Source organism: Paroedura picta, chromosome 11 (assembly GCF_049243985.1).
Source record: "Paroedura picta isolate Pp20150507F chromosome 11, Ppicta_v3.0, whole genome shotgun sequence".
Classification (NCBI taxonomy): domain Eukaryota; kingdom Metazoa; phylum Chordata; class Lepidosauria; order Squamata; family Gekkonidae; genus Paroedura; species Paroedura picta.
Window position 1 is genome coordinate 64,592,427 of NC_135379.1, and position 17,256 is coordinate 64,609,682.

At 48.1% G+C, this 17,256-nt stretch overlaps 1 protein-coding gene and 1 long non-coding RNA gene across 2 annotated transcripts in view; both read right to left on the reverse strand.

Moving 5' to 3' along the window:
* Positions 1–155: 155 nt before the first annotated feature.
* On the reverse strand, positions 156–11,132 carry LOC143820253 (uncharacterized). Its single transcript, XR_013225281.1, has 2 exons — positions 10,098–11,132; positions 156–9,865 (listed from the first exon to the last, which is right to left on the reverse strand). It is a non-coding gene; the product is annotated as an uncharacterized LOC143820253 (long non-coding RNA).
* A 62-nt stretch (positions 11,133–11,194) lies between these two features.
* Positions 11,195–17,256, reverse strand: part of TPPP (tubulin polymerization promoting protein) — a 46,855-nt gene continuing 40,793 nt past the window's right edge. The window contains exons 3-4 of the mRNA XM_077303614.1: positions 14,947–15,097; positions 11,195–12,854 (exon numbers count right to left, since the gene is read on the reverse strand). Of these exons, the coding sequence (XP_077159729.1) occupies positions 12,660–12,854; positions 14,947–15,097 (346 nt within the window). The 3' untranslated portion in view covers positions 11,195–12,659. The remainder of the gene's footprint in view (positions 12,855–14,946; positions 15,098–17,256) is intronic.

A 17,256-nucleotide genomic window follows, 5' to 3' on the forward strand; every position in this document is an offset into this window, starting at 1 on the left:
CCCCAAGCTGTTTCACAAATTATATAGAGGAACCATGGATAAGGATGTTTGATTTGGCTCTGCATGAAAAATTGCCAAGGCCATTAGAATCAGACAGCCAAGGGAAGGAGAGTTGGCATGAAGTGCTTTCAAATGTTAGTATAAAATTAGGGAGGTTACACAAAACCAAGACAACTATTTATTGATCACTTTACCACCTCAAGTTACAATTCTATAGAGTCAGCTGCACTAATCTACATTAAAGCTTGCAAGCAAGGAATGACAAAAGCCCTTTCAAGCCAAACTCTTACAGCACAATTTGGACACTAGAAATGTTTTTAAAGGATCCAAAACACTGACTCAACAGCAGCAGCTTCCCACAATTAAGGTCATTTTTTAAGACAACTTGCAGAAGATTTCAGCATCCAGGGCACGTCATTTTTTAATAGTCACAATGATAAAGTGATAACACATTAAATAAGTTTCAAGCATTAATAAACTGTGTAAAAATATATTGCATATATATATATATATATACATACATACACACACATATATAAATGTTTCATTTTCCTGAAAAAAATCTAGTACAAACTAGTAGTTTCATCATCCCCTTTCAAGTTTTTTTAATTTGTAAAGATTTAATACTAGTTGTTTAAATTAATTAACAAAAATAAAAGCTGTGGGATCAGAACGGGTCAACGTGCTGCCATGACAAATAAGCCAGGCCTTCCCTGGGCCCCCCCTTTCACTGTTACTTTAACCAAGAGATTACTGGAACAGCCAAACCTTCTGGTTCCCTTCTCACATACTTAAGCCATCTGTTTTGTTTGTTTGTTTTTGCTTCTCAGTGAAATCTACATTTTCTCTTCAGTAAAAACCTAGTTTAAAATCCTCAGTCACTAACCTATAGACGCAACTTCGTTTTTAAGGTTAAAATATGTGTAGGCATTCTGTAGTGTTAAAATCTTAGAGCAGGATTATCTCATGGGTCCCAGCTGGCAAAAGTTGATGACAATTAAGTCCCACTGAAAATGAAAGAATTAACTTGAGGTTGCATTTATTTGGATGGAATGGGCAGCAGGCCCAGCCGCCATGTTTACTCCAAACTAGGGTCCACTGAGCGCCATGCATCTTATTTGGGGTTCCCACCCTTCAGGTGGGACATGGAGATCAGCTGGAATTAAACTGATCTGCAGGTGACAGAGACCAGTTGCCCCGAAGAAAATGGCAGCCTTGGAAGTTGGGACTCTGTGGGGTTATGCTGTGTTTAAGTCTTTTCCCAAGGCCCCACCCCCAAATCTCTAGGAGTTTCCAAACTCCGAGCTAGCAATTCTCATCTTACATCTAGACAAGACTACACAGGACTGAAGATTCAACTGGGAGAAGTGACTTCCACCCACTGTGCTCAGAGTAGCTGAATGTTGCTGGTGATGAGATGTTCCCCTTAATACCAGGTAATTGTTAAAGCATGTCGCAACTTCCCAGTTTGCTTTTGGAAGAGCAAAAGACATAAACAAAGGAGACAGATGGAATCCAAGTCAGCTCTGTCTCCTGCTGCCCTGTTTTCCAGGGGAGATGAGAGAGGAGCAAGACTCTTCTCTCCACCATGAGTCACTGAAGGACTCCATTGTGTTCCAGGTTGCCAGAGGCAAGGCTCCGGAAGCAGACCCATCCCGCATGTGTAAGACCAAAAGAGGAGAGCCCGATCTGATGTGTTTACCCAAAACAACCCAAGCAAGAAAAGAGGCCAAAGAATAATATGGACAAAAATGATCATGAGGAATATTTGTCAAAAATAGCCTTCAGTATAAATATATAATGTTCATGTTGAGCTTTATACGAGTGGAAATCCTGAACTTTCACCTAGGATAGGCTCCAAGTGGCTTTCAACACCACTGACTTACTTTCAGGGAACATGTTCTGAACTGAGCCACCCACCACAGACCCGCATGCCCTGCAAAAGTCCCTGGGAAATGCTGCTGCTGGGTGCTGAGCCCCACCCACCTTCTCCTATTCACCAAGTGTGGCTTGGAACATATCCTGCACAACCATATCTGTGCCTTGCAGGGAGCTAGATGGCTACTGAAGGACAATCATCTTTCAGCATCATGGATTTTTCTCAGTGAAGGACCCCAAGGATTTTCTAGAACATCAGCTGGAAATCAATGCAGCAAAATGTATACCTATGGCTGAGTAGCAGAAACTGTTTCTCTATGTTGTTATGGAAACTAGATGATCCAGGAGGCCCCTTCCAACTCTATGACACAAAAGGTGTTGGCGGGAGCCTGTGTCTCAGTAGTAGAGCATCTACTTGGAACATAACTTCTTCAGTCAGGAAGTTCCCCATCATCACATTTACAAGAATATCACAGACAACCGGAAACCTCCTTGAGCCATCCCGTCTAACGATAGTTATTGGGGCTTCAGAGGGCTGAGAACGCCTCCAACCCCTTCAATTTAATTATTTCCACCGACACAATTTGTTCAGGTCTAACCAAGTCAGGATGGATTCGTGAAACCTCTGCTCTCATGTCACACCACACACACAGCACTTGGTCCTGGACCGTTATATTCCCTCTTAGCTCCCTCAGGTGCTGTCCGGGTGGATGGAATAGTAGGGCACTTTTCCTCAGCAATTGTTGGTATCTGGATCGCCTTGTTTTCAGATTCTATTTTCTTAACATTCAGTTGCTGATGTAGATTTTAATTTGGGACAGTTGCTATGGTAGTGTCCTACTTTCCTACTGTAGAATCAGACAGGATCTTTTGGTGCCCTTCTGGACCAGGTGCCTTCTCTGCAGGGCTGGTTTTTCAAAGGACTTTTATTTCCCTGTGGAGCCCAGTTCTTTTTCTTATAAGGCTCTGTGTCCTCTGATAAGGAATCCATCATGCTAACAGCTTGGGCAACAATCCGAGGTTTCCTTTGTTTTATAAACCCCTTTGATTGTCATGGTACTGCCTTGTGGAACTGCTCCGTCAATAAGAGTGGCATTTTTAAAATTATGTCAGCCCCACTTCTTTCAATCTACCTGTGTAAAACTCTCTCATTTACAGGCAAAGTGAGAATATGTCTCATCCATTATTTTTTCAATTGTCTGCATTTTTTCTGGCTAAAGTAAAGTGGTAAACCCAATTTCTGTCTAATCCTTTTCTCAGGTTCATCTCTTCTCGCTTGGGAGTATACTCTCTGAAGTTCTCCAGAAATCTGAGATCTGAGGTGCTTCATGTGATCCTTATCTCCAGTTCTAAAGTCCTCACAAGTTCTCTCAAAATTATTTTTAAAGGCTGCTACCTCGCTGCATTTATGAAATGTAGGGAATTTGTTCATATCTGTTCAAGGGCTGCCATGGCACATTTCGGACATCTCTAGCTCAGCATGTAATTCTGTTCTAATTGTAATTTCTGTGACTGAGTTGACTTTCCCTTTCAGCCTGTAGCTGCATTTGTCAGCTTTAGCTCTTGCTGCATTCTAGTCAGCTCTAACTCTTTATCATGTTGCATTTTAGCCTCTTCCAGCTCCTATTCTCTTTGTTCTAGCCCTAACCCTAACTCTTTTCTTTAAGTCTCAAAATGTCCAGTTCTTTTTCAGATATTTTCCGCGGGCGATTTAGCTCTAGAAGCTGGGGTCAAAACGACTTCCCCCTCAGGTTACACTCTGCCATGCTCTCCACACTTTTTACCTCAGAATTTCCCTCCTTTTCATTTCTGAAAGTTCCCCTAAAAGAGTTTCCCAGTACCAAGGCGCTCACCAATAAAAATAAGTGATCAATAGCCTTATTTTATTAACCCCTTAATTATCAGCCAGGACTTTCTTCTGTCTGTGTGGTGTTTGCTTGACCCCCTTCACGCCTTGTCCTCTCAGTCAGTCAGGACTGAGCCAAACTAATCCCGCTACTTTTCTTGCGCTGGCCATGGGGTGCGAGTGGAGGGCATCGGAGGCAACATCCAGTGCCCCACTCTGGCCTCTTCTGCCTATTCCTCCACCTCCCAAAATGCAAAATAAAGCTCAAAACACAAGCTTTAAAATAAAAATTGGTGACGTGTATTATATGCTCCCTAAAGGTCCCTTATTTGCAGACCTGCTAGGCTAACGCTGCAGTTCTGTGATATAAATAGGGACCAACAAGACACAGATGGAGATGAACAACACATGTTTATTTAAGAGAAAATAAGGAATTTAATATGGTCAATCTGGTGTGTGGATCATTTAGGCTCCGAGTTAAAGCCAATAACCCCTGAGGGGGAATTTGATCCCCCTTTCTCTGGACAGGTCACCACAGCAGGTTTCCCTTTTCCCTCACTTCAGCTAGGGGCCTTGGGGCTTTAACAGGATGCTTCTCGGTACCACTAGAATACGCTTTCTTCCCTAAGTTGGCCCCAAACCCTAACTAAAAAGTCAGATCAAAGTTTGGCTAAGCTGATGCTCCTTCCCAGAGACACCCCCAGAGGTACCCTTTCAGAACCATGGGCTCCGATTGGCTGGGGAGCACTTGGATTTCCATAAGGATTGGCTCAGAGCCCTGGAGGTGAGGCGGGACTTAAGGATGATTGCCACAAGGGAAATATACTTTGCCCCCTCCTAAGCAGTGCCTTGGGTGCAGGTTAAGGATGCCAACTTATTGTTTTTTTTGGGGGGGGGGGTTGAAAGCTTGTCTGCTGCGGTGGTGCTGGCAGTTGTCTTCCATGTATTGTAGGGGTATTGCAAATGTGTGTGTCTTCTAGCACTGGGTCCCTAAATTTTTTGAGCCTGTGGTCACCACAGCCACAAGACAGCTGCCACGGCTGCCTTCAGTCACGTAGTAAAGATTTGTGTGCTGTGGTGGCAAGCTGCTGCCAAGGCAACCTTTTTCTAGCACAGACCATCGCTGGGCAACAGCCCCATTTGGTCCTGCCTGCTTTCTAAAAACCTGTGGCAGATGCCAAAGTAGGTGCTGGCTGGTATCGTGGTGCCTGTGGGTGCTTACATTGGGCACCCTTGTTCACAACGCGACACGAAATGTGCACCTTGGCTATTGCAAGTATGCAGCCCTGCACATGCAGCAGGCTTGAGAATATTTGGCATGGACTTAACAAAGAGAGAAATGCACAATTAACCATGTGCACCCAACCAGCAACAACAATCCAGATCTGCATTCTCCCGTTCAGACTCCGTTGTTCTATTGTTCCCCAGCCTGTGCCTTGAAATGGCACATGATGCCCAATTGAGCAGTTTGCAAATACTGCTGCTTCCAGAACGGACACTGATTGGAGTGGGAAGGAAGAAGAAGGAGAAGAAGAGTTGGCTCTTATATGCCATTCTTCTCTACCAGGAGGAGTCTCAAAGCGGCTCACAATTGCCTTCCCTATCTCCATAAACAACAGGACTGGTTTAACGCATTCATTGTTTATGTCATGTTTCAAACAGAGCTTGGATATTTTTGTAAAACTCTGCCCCCACCCCACCCCCCAAAAAAGAATTCTTTCACCAAATAGCCCCCGAGGGCCCAGGTAAGCTAGAATGTCTACTTTTTTGCCAAATGCTAGCATGACTCCTGGGACAGAGTTGACGACAGTGGCTCTATACAACAGCTGGCTGCCTGGTGCTGAAAAAAGTTGGCAGCCAGCATCTTGGATCCCTTGAGACACAAGCATGAAGGTCTCCAGCTTCTGCCGAGTTCCCCTCCCCAGCCGCTGGTCTCCTAAAACATCCTATGCCCAGCAGGAGGGCTCCCTAGCCCCCAGGGGCTGTGGTATGAACTCAGCCAGGAGCTCCTGGGATGCAAGCCACAGACCTCGGGAATGTGTGTCCTTCTCCTCACAAGGCATTACACACACACACACTTCTCAATATTCTTGTTTCTCCTTCTTACCCAGTCACAGCTTCCCTTCCACCTCCCAAGCTGCCATGCATGAGAGGAAGAAAACAGTGAGTCAGAGGAGAACCGCAGAGCGGTGGAGATCCACCCAAGGTTGCTCCCTACATCACCACCCTGGTTGTCGGTGGCGGAAAGTGCTGTCAAGTCACAGCTGACTTAGGGCAGCCCCACTGGGTTTCCAAGGCAAGAGAAGGACAGAGGAGGTTGACCATCACCTGCCTCTGTAGACCGGCCTCGAGCTTCCTTGGTGGTCTCCCTACCAATTCCTAACCGGGGCCGACCCTGCTGAACTTCCAAGCTCTGGCAAGATGAGGCTAGCCTCGGCCATCCAGGTCAGGGCCTGGCATGGTAAACTAAGGGCAGTCAGCATTGTGGCCAGCCATGTGGATATGCTTCATTAGGCAGTATTAATTCATTAGCACCCGTATAAGAGTCATACTAGTAGTACACGCACATACACACATACAGACAGACTTTTCAGTAGATACCACTACTAACAGTGGTTAGTAACTTCTCACAATGCTTAGAAGAAGCACCATTGCAAGCCAGGTTTACTGAACAGAGGAGCTGCATGCCAGACTCATGCAAGGGCTGAAGCGCATGCTGGACCACATGCCTACTGCTTACGTGTGACAATTTCCTCGGGATCACGAAGGTCAGGGCAGTTGCTCCTCAGATCCACAGAGGAAGGACACACTCACAGCACAACTGCAAAGACACATGGAAATTCCCTTCACAGTGGCACCCACTCCACCATAAGGCATCAATAGCTTTGCAACAAGATACAAGGAAGAGAGGGGAAAGGCTCCAAATGTTGAAACAATAACTTAACAAAAGAAAATGAAATCTTCACATTTTCTTAGGCAATACAAAATACTACTCTCCGCAAAAAAGCAGAATCCGAGGGGAGGGGGAATCAGAGCTGAACTTCAAAGTCATTTCTGAAATGATCTCCTTTGGAGGGCTTCAGATCAGACGGTGATGACAAAATGCTGCTTTAAAATGTGATTTGTGCAGCGGAACCCTTATTCACCTGCACAGCACCTGCCTGGTAGGCCGAAGGGCCCAGTTTAAGCCCTTAGCCCCAACATGCAAAAGGGATCCTGTTCTTCAGGACTGGGAAAGAGTTCTCAGCCAAATCCAACCTGCCAAGCCTCCTCCCCTAAAAATGTCCTCCCTGCCTTTCCTCCCAATCACAGCTGAGCTGCCAGGTGCCTTCTTAAGGCTGGAAGGTGTCTGTCCAATCAAGACAAGATATTTTTCAAATGAATTTTAGGGAAACTGTACACATGAGAAATATTTTTGGAAGGACAGCAAGGTCTTCAGCCCAGAGTACGCAGGCACCCTACTGGAGTGCAAGAGTAAAGGAGCAGACCAGCAGGGTGGGGCTCCAGAACTTCCGTGGCAATAAATCCAAAGATACCCCAAGGCACAACGTAGAACTCAGTGGGGGGCCACATCCCGGGACTGCCCCTACGGTTTTCTCGGCAGTGGGATGCCTTGCGTTCTGGCAAAGGTAACATCTTCCAGGTCCCAAAAAAGAGCAGGGACGTTCCCTGTGAATACGGCACTCCATGCGGGTATGCTATCAGTGCTGTAAATACAACATGCTCAACTGTTCGTTTTTAAAAAACAGTGAAATACTCTGGAGGGCATTATGTTTCACATACAGTAGAAAACATTGTGTGCTTAAAGTGATTTTATTAAACCAGAAAGGAAAGTCGTAAACATATTACCATTGCAAACTTCCTTAAAAAAAAAAAAACCAACTACAGATAATTGATCTCTACCTTATTCACATTTGCAGAACTGCTTCACATTTCCCCCTTTAGTGCAAGTTTGAAGGGGGGGGGGGCTGCTAGTAACAGAGAAGATAAAAGTAGGCATATTGTGTATATTGACAAGGGTATTTTTGTGCTTGAATGCTCCTTTAATGTCTGGGGAAGGCAGCAGGGAAAGGTGAAATAGTCCAAGGTCAAAGCAGGTGCTGACTTGGTGGAATGGGCTGGAGGGAGACAATTCTACCATATCCTTGTCCCAGAACTGCAGTGTACGCATGCCCTCACTTTTTCCTGGGGCAGCTACTGCCTCCAGTGGGGCATTAACTTAAGTTGTGGAATTACAGAAAGAAGATAAGAGCATCAGGTGTCCAAAGGGCATGTATTATTCTCACTGCTGCCTGTATTCGCCTACAAAAAGATCTGGCAAAGTTACCTTCTTCCTAGCTACCACCTTCTCGCTTTACAGGTAGCTTCTCCATCTTCTATACATCTTGAAATAAATAAAAATATGAATTAATGTATTAATTGCAAGGACGTAACAGTGACTCTTGCTCATTCTACAGCAGGGGTGGCCAAACTGTGGCTTTTCAGATGTCCATGTAATACAATTACCATTAGCCCTGGTTGCTTTAGACCAGGGGTAGTCAAACTGCGGCCCTCCAGCTGTCCATGGACTACAATTCCCAGGAGCCCCCTGCCAGCGAATGCTGGCAGGGGGCTCCTGGGAATTGTAGTCCATGGACATCTAGAGGGCCGCAGTTTGACTACCCCTGTTGTAGACCCCTTGGGTTTTGGAGCCGTCAACATTTCTGTCAAGACAAAGGCTGAGTCTGCTGGACGTTCACAGAAGGTGCTGGTAGAACAGAACAGAACAGAACAGAACAGAACAGAACAGAACAGAACAGAACAGAACAGAACCTTCCTGGCCTTACTGGCTGAAAGACTGAGAACTGGGAACGCCTCCTGAGCAAAAGGCACCACCTTGTCAAATGGGGGCATCAAGTCAAATCACACACCCCTCTTCTGTTGGTGCAAGCAGTTAGTGAAAGGAGAAGAAGGAGCCTGTTTCACTTGGCTTGTGCAACTCCCAGGGGCTTTCTGCACAAGGATCAATTTTGCTGAATGTTTTCAGTATGCAGAAACGCTATATTAAATAGTGGAATTTCGTCATTCCGCATACCTTTAATTTTAGTGGAATATTGAAGTCCCAGTATTCATTCCCCACAGGTTTCCGGTCTCGCTGGAATCGCAACAAAGGAAGCGAGATTTTTCCACGCTTCTTCCCGCCCCTGGCCGTCAATCCAACAGAACAGCCAATGAACTGTTGTGTCCGTGCTCTCGAAAAGCTCCTTTCCCTTAAAAAACTGCTTTTAAAAACCCAAACACACCAGTCGCAATGAATATTTGTTCATTCATTGCCTCAGAAATACCTATTTTGCTGGCGTAGGAGCTGGCACTTTATCATTTACACACTCTTCAAGTAAAAAAAAAAATCCCCCCCCCCTCAATGGGCGCTATTTGTGGCCGAAATTACGGGCAGTGTTGAACAGGGGGCTGTATCGTGCTTGGGAACTTTAAAGACACTAGTAGGGAGATTTGTTTTACTGTTAAGCACTTCTGTGGAGGGACTTCAGATGGAGAAGCCTCGCTTGTTCGTTGCTTTCGCCGGTCTAAGGGGGAAAAAATGGCGATCGCGTCTCCGGAAGCTCGGGGGCGAGAGTGAGGGAGGGACATTCTTTCTACTGCTACATTGAGAACGCACATATCTTTTTTGGATATGTTGCAGGTTGTTCCCAAGAGTGTAGCGGTTTTTTAGGGGGAATCCACTTTTCTGGATTTCCCAAAAAGCGCTACAACAAAGCGATTTTTGCGGGAGTGTTGCAGGAGTGTTGCAGATTGTGTACAACGTCATGCGGAACGTTGAATTAATAGCGTTTACCAAAGGTAAGACTTATGCTACATTGAAGTCATGCGGAATGACCCCCAATTTTCAGGGATGCCTCAGGCCAAAGAGCAGACTGTTTGAGGAAGATGGGGGGAAATCATTCCGACAACACCTTCTACAACCACTTCCAGCAGTGCCTACCTTATAACATCAAAACATGGTGGTGGCACCCCCCCACACACACACCCTGCTTAATTCCTTTAAGTTCATTCCTCCAATGTAGTGGTCTCCAACCCCCGGTCTGGGGACCGGGACCGGTCCGTGGATCAGTTGGTACCGGGCAGCGGCTCCTTCTCGTCCTCCTTCCCGGCTGCTGCCTTGGGGGCTGCCCTGCCACTCTGCCACCAGTTCACCTTTGGTGCTCTCCAGCAGCCACCATGGCTGGGGCTCCCCCGTGGCATGGCACTGCACAGCTGCTGCTGGCAGCGCCCCCCTGCGGGCGCGGGAAGTCAGGGGCGCCAGCGGGAAAGCAAGTGGAGCAGGGGCTCAGGCGGCGGCAGCGATGTCCCTCGGCAAAAGACTACCCCCCCCCACCGGGCCCCAGTAAAATTGTCAAGGGTGACTGGTCCCCGGTGATAAGAAGGTTGGGGACCACTGCTCCAATGCACAAACACTGGAGCAAACAGCAGCTAAGGCCTCATGCAAAAATGGACCCCGAGACCCCCAGGAAGCCAAACACAGACCGCTCGAGAGGTGACACCAACTCTGACAAGCTCATCTTGCCCCACCCAAATAAAATGGGGAATTTTGACGTTTTTGTTCAATGTTTTCAAGAATGAGGAAACACCCCCTATAAACCTACCCACATTGTACCCTTGCCTGACAGGAACCCTTCAACTCTGGGGCCCCTCTTACCCCATCAAAGCACAAAGCTGTGCTGTTGACCGCACTGGACGACACCCTTGGCACACAGGTGGCAAATATCGCTGGAGGAAAACTGCCACAAACTGCCACTAAAGCAGGCCTCACCAGGATCTGGCATCATGCAGGAACCCTCTCCAGTAACCACCAAAGCTGCTACCTGGCAAGAGCATTCCCCTCTGCTCAGTCCTGTCCTTTCAGACACAACGTTCGGCTCAGAAAGGCGGCACTGAACCGCAAGCAGATTCTTCTTCTTGAAGCGTGGACTGAAGGACTTGTGGCTGTCTCTTTGACCAGAAGCCTCCATGAACTGTTGGGGAAAGAGCAGCTGCCAAGGGGAGGGTGGCCCGCCAGCTCAGTTTCGGGACAATGGCCGGTGCCAAGGCGATGTGAACGAAACAGTCGGCAGTTCTGGAAGAAGCCAGTTCTATAGTCCACAGGAGGTCTGGTCACAGGCAGTAAAAGGAGCCATAAGCTAGTAAAAGCTAATAAACAGAATGTCCAAACTCAGTTCTAAAAGGAAGGAAACTGAGCCCTCCACTTCTGGTAAGGAGACATCTAAAATCTCAGCCCTTATTTTCTGGGAATGACATCAATACAGAGGTGTATCATCTAAGAGAGATGTAAAGGTCACCCAACAAGCTACAGCATCGTTGCTGTACGGCAGGGGTAGTCAAACTGCGGCCCTCCAGATGTCCATGGACTACAATTCCCAGGAGCCCCTGCCAGCGAATGCTGGCAGGGGCTCCTGGGAATTGTAGTCCATGGACATCTGGAGGGCCGCAGTTTGACTACCCCTGCTGTACGGTGTTGCTGGTCTGCTGCCTTCTTTTTTTGGCAATATAAAAATTTAGACACACAGATGTACCCCGAGGCAACATTTCGGCATTGCAGTACAATTTTAGGGAGTTGCTCCATTGGGAGCCCATTGAAATCAATGGGTTTGGACTGGAGTCACTCTGCAAAAGACTGGCACAGGACAGTTGGCGAGTGACAGCATGGAACCAACTATATCTTATCTGTGTTTTGCACTGGCGTAAGTTAACTTGGGAGTTATCTCTAATGCCTAGTGAAGTGAATTAGAGAATCATTTGTTTTCTTCTGGGGGGGATGGAAATGTCAGCAGACTGGCACTGCAAATCAAAGAGTTATTTTTAAAGGGGGGGACCCAAAGCAAGCAGAGAATTTCAACAACCATTATTTCTGAACGATCATAATTAGGCTGGGAGGGACTGAACTTCCAGATATTCCTAGGCAACAGCCTTGTGGAAGTGTCACTTGGGGCCAAAGTCCTAACTAACTTTGAATCCAATTGGTGGGGTATATTGTAAAACGTTATCTTGGCAATCCCTCCCCCCTCGCACTTAGACTTCCAGTTTGAGGCAGGGCAGGCTTTGGTAACGGCACGCCACCAGCCCGATTCGAAGGCAGCCTCCAGAGCTCCTGTGGCTCTCCCGTCCCCTCTATGGCTTCCACGGCACTCAAAGCTTGCCTGCGAGCAGGGGGGGACTCAGGGGTCAGTAACAAGGGCTGGCACCCCCTCCTCCTCCTGAGGACAAGCACAACCTGAGACCTCAGAGCTCTGCTAGGAAGAACTCGCAAAATAAGGTTTTGCTGCTGCTGCTGCTGCTGCTGCTCTTGTTCTCAAATGGGGTGAAAACACTTTTTTCTAGAATAGCACCTTAAAAAAGAGAAGCAACAAGCTATGTCACAGAAGGCTGAATTTCCATCTCTGATGGTAGCATCCCCCCCCCCCTCAATTAAGACTTTGCTGAACAATAAATACTCAAATGGAGTGGCTGGGTGCTTCCTGGAAAAGCTGCCAGCAGGTGAAGCTTGGACTCAAAGCCTCTGTTCTTTTCTGCCATTTAGGGGATGGGGTGGGGGGAGGGAGCTTTGATACAATGGCCAAAAGAGCAGGACAGAGGAAGGAGGCCTGGAGGAATGTTTGCAATCTACCACCGGTCTGAGCGAGGTGTGGAACGAATGCCTTGGATCCAGTTTCTCGCCTAGCGGCATCAATGCTGTTTCTCCATGTGTCCCTTTCCTTACCCAGACGAGCACAAGGAATGTAACGAAGTGGTGCGTCACTGCAAGAGTCTCAGGAGGTGTCGATAATTGGTCCAGGTCCCCCACAAAGGCAAGCTCGCCGACAATTGTTTCCTACTCCCAGGTCGTTCTCATCTCGGCCACTCCGCTGGGGCCAACCACTCTCTCCCCCCCCCAACTCCAAGCCTACTTGCTCCCCTGGACCTTCTGGTGGTAGGTGCCAGCGTGCTTGTATCCCGAGACGTAGCCAGAAGTGTCGACCAGATCTTCGCGGCCAGCCTTGCCCTTCCCTTTCCCTGTGGGGTCAAACCGCTCTTTGTGAGAACCGGTGAAGCGGGTCGTATCCGTGAGCCGTGAGACGGTTGGAGATGAAACGGCTTTCTGTTGCAAAAGAACGGGGGAAGCAAGAGGGTTACATTTTGCAAACAGCAGCACCGAGACTTTTATATGGTCTGTATTTTCTAAAAAGAAAGATAAAAGTTCAGAAAAAGAAAGGAATACAAACAGACCAATACTTTTAAGCGGTACAGACCGCTAACTGGGCTAAGGACCACCAAATAGGATTGACTCAAGAGTAGTGTCAAGCAGAGGTCCGGTGGCACCTAGAAAAGGAACATCAACATTTATCCCAGTCAGAGCTCACTTGGCCAGGTGTTAAAAGCTGGTGCTGGAGCGGAGGCTGTTAGCCCTTAAGGGAAGGATGCCCAGCCTTTTAGGGCCTGGGGCACATTTGGAATTTGTGCCTGGTATGGTGGGCACAGCAACAAAATGGCGACTACAACATGGCCACTGCAGTGGGCGAAGCCAGCCACAAAACAATTGCTGCAGCTTATCTTCAGCAATACAACATTGATCTTTTTGTTGTGGTGGCAGCAGATGCCAAAGAAAACGTTTTAGAAATCTGCACAGCCTATCAAATCTCCAGTGGCCAATCAGAAGCCTTGCTGAGCAAAAGCCCTACCTGGTCCCACCCACTTCCTAAAAACACTTGTTGGGCATCCTAGAAGATGCCCTGGTGCCCACATTGGTGCTCACTCTGGATGCCCTGGTGCCCATGTTGGGGGTCCGTGCTTTAAGGTGTCACTGAACATTGGTTTAATGTTGATGCAACGGACCAACATAGCTACCCCTCTGGGTTATTATGAAATTTTGCCTGCCCTTGGCAATACAGGATGGCTGAAGGAACATCTCCGCACCCTTCCTCAGAGCCAGTGACTGAAAGCTTTTTGGGCCACCTGAGTAATTACCACCCCGGAGGACAGGATGACGGAACAACGCCTGCCTCCAGAGGCCCAAACTTCCAAAGAAAGGCAGGAACCGGCAATGAGCAGCTCTGTGGATGTTCTCAAAAGACTTTGGAAGATAATTCCCCACACAGAGTCAGAGTTTCCACTCCTTTGTTTCCCACTGCTCCGTAGGGTGTCATGAAATGCATAGCATGGATGGAACATTTCGGCTTCCAGCTGTCCTACCATCAATCAACATTCTCCAGGCCTTTAGCATATCAGCGAAAACACAGAAGAAACTGCCAAGGTCACCAGCACACTGGAGGGTCACAGCCTTCAGGAATCCCTGATAGACTTCCTTGACATTTGATTCGTTTTCCCACTCTGCGGCTGTTAACTGCGGGCATGTCAAATCAGCCCCCAGGTGACGTGGCTGAAGGTTGAAGGTTAGCCCTTAAATGCAGTAGCCATAGAGGGTACCTCATAACCCTCTGAGGGGCTGACCCCCGAAAACACACCACAGGGCAGGATTGTCTTTATATACCCTCATCCTGTACGCTTCATCCTGTACACCAAAAGCCACCACACTTGAAGGCCACAGATTCTAACCACTGTAGGGAGCACAGACTTGAGATAAGGGGAATCCTTGCCAGGCCCTGAGACAGCTCTTGGGCATGAAATGATGCTTCTCAGTCCGCAGGCCCCATGAAACCTGGGCCCCTGCCAGAGAAGATGATGGACTAACTCCTACAGTAGTGAGCTACTGATCATGAGACTCAACCCAGCTCAGTCCCAGCTTCCCTGAGGGCCCACAGCTCAGGGGCAGAGCATCTGCTTGCACAAAAAGGTCCCAGATTCTCTTTCTGGCATCTCCATTTAAGAAATGTTTATCCCTGTGCAGTCCAGGGTTGCCAGTCTCCAGGTGGGACCTGGTGTGCATTTTCTGGCAACAGAAATCAGTTCCCCTGGAGAAAATGGCTGCTTTGGGGGGTGAACCTCATAACATTATCCTCCATTGAGGCCCCTCCCCACCACAGATCCCGCCCACTCCCAGCTCCATCTCAAAAATCTCCAGATTTTCCCCATCCCAGAGCTGGCAACCCCAGGGTACCCTGTTCCTGAGTATCTCTGCTTAGCTAAAGAGACCAGGCGCATATGTGCTCAGGGGGACACAGGCTCTTTCCTTCTGAGGGGGAACTCAGGTGCCAAGAGAGGTCTGGTGTTTACCATAAGCCCGGGGACCGTACCGTGACTCCAGATATGACCGGTGCTTTCCCTTCAATGAGCTTGTGCATTTCTTGCACTGCTTCCTCGTTGCTCTTATCTTTAAACCGCTTCTTGGAGAGTTCCTGAAGTGCTTCCTTAAACTGATCAAACGTTATTGTCCTGGATTTGCCCCTGGAGCAGGGGGAAAAAACACAAATGGAAGATATCAGGATAATAGTCTGGGTGCAAAGAATGAAAAACAGCCCACCAATAATTCTATGCAGCTCATTAACAGCACAGGCTTCCTTGTAATTTCCTTCCATGTGACCTTCAGAAAACATCCATGTGACAGTCCGATGTCTGATTCATACTTGCTTCGCTGTCACGGCGAAGACGCTTCAAACTCTGTTAGAGATCCCCACCCATTCTCGAAGAGAAGGGCCTGCATATTCAAAGGATACGACACACTCAAAGGAGTTAAGACCTCAGCCTCTACTGCAGTCTAGTCCCTAGCCCTTTACAACTAGCGGCAGATTCTTGCTACACTGACTAGGGAAGCAGTTGGGGGTCACAAAGCCTCTGCCAAGGGCGGCCCACCCTCCCTGGGTTTTCCTGCTGCGGATGTCCTCCCTAGTTCAACTATCACTCTGCCTTTCTCCACTCACTTGAGCCCACTTCAGCCCACATAACCTGGAACACACCCAGTTCACATGACCGGTCCAGATTGCTGCTTGCTTGCCTGCTCCTTCATTGTTGATTATGAGGTCATTGTGTCACATAATGCAACACCAGCCAATCGGAGCACAGGGACAAGAAGCTCTTCTCTGATTGGCTGGTGCTGATTTCAGGGTGCCAGGCCACCCAAGGTCAGATCATATTCCTTAGCAGGGATCCTGATCCAAGCAGCAGCCACCCACTTGAGGATTTGGATGCTTCAGGCAGCTCCTCTTGGAACGGGGAGGGACTCAGATTCCTGCCAACCCCCTCTGGCTAAACCTGGGCTCATGAAACTACCCTCATTATCCAGGATGTCTCTGTCCAGCCGCTGCTTAAAAACCACCACAGGGAGGGAGCTTACCACCTCCTTAGGCTGCCAATTCCACTGCTGATCAGGAAAAAAAAATTCACAGTCAGAGTAGTTCAGCAGTGGAAGGGGCTGCCTAAGGAGGTGGGGACCTCCCCCTCACTGGCCATCTTCAAGCAGTGGCTGGACAGATCCTTCTCCTGGATGCTGGAGGCTGATCCTACGTTGAGCAGGGGGTGGGACTAGATGGCCTACAAGGGCCCTTCCCACTCTATGATTTTATGAGGGTTTTTTATTTTATGTGTTTATCTGATTTACTATGTTTTATTTTATATCTGTTCTGAAGTTATCTCTGATAGCCTCAGACTGATTTGATACAGGTTTGTAAGCTGCTTAGGACTATCATATGCTTAGATGCTCTCCCTCTGGCAGCACCTGAAGGAAGGTGAGCCAAGGGCAGGCAAAGCTGCAGGCCGTTTAGCCTCACAGTTCGTTCATTTCCGAAGCGCAGTGCAACAGCAGCCTCCCCGAAGGCACCCGCCCATCTGTCAATAAGCAGCAGAGCACTGAAATGCCAGCATAAGCCAGCTAAGGCAGCGCCTGGCTGACCTAATTAATCAGCTTCTGACAGAAGCCCTGATGGACGGTGGGCAATGAGTGATCTTCTCCAAATATTCGCCTTGCCCTTGATACATGCTCCCAGTTTTTCTTTCACCTCTGTTATTTTATTTATTTATTTTTATATTTATATACCGCCACTCTCAAATGTCTTGCGGCGGTTTACAGAATTCATAAAAACAATAAAATCCCATAAAACCCATTTAAAACGTAATTAAAACACAATAGAACAGTGGCGGATAATAAATATATAACCCACTCCCCTCCCCCTGTTCAGCAAAGATCTATTACTCTCTATCTGGGAGTGAGAGACTTAGTTGGTTTCAGCTAGAGATGCACGGCTGACAACGCCGGGAGCCGCCTGGCCTCAACCATATGCCTGGCGGAAGAGCTCCGTCTTGCAGGCCCTGTGGAAAGCTGACAAATCCTGCAGGGCCGGTAGCGCATCCAGGAGCACGTTCCACCAGGTTGGGGCCAGGGCTGAAAAAGTCCTGGTCCTGGTCAAAGCCAGGCGTATGTCCCGGGGGTCCGGGACCACCAGTAAATTCATACCCACAGAGCGAAGAGCCCTGTGGGGGGCATAAGCAGTTAAGATAAGCCGGACCCAGGGTGTGTATAACCATAAAGGTTAAAACCAGAATCTTAAACTTGATCTGGAAGCAGACTGGTAACCAGTGCAGATGGCGTAGCACCAGCTGAATATGGGCCC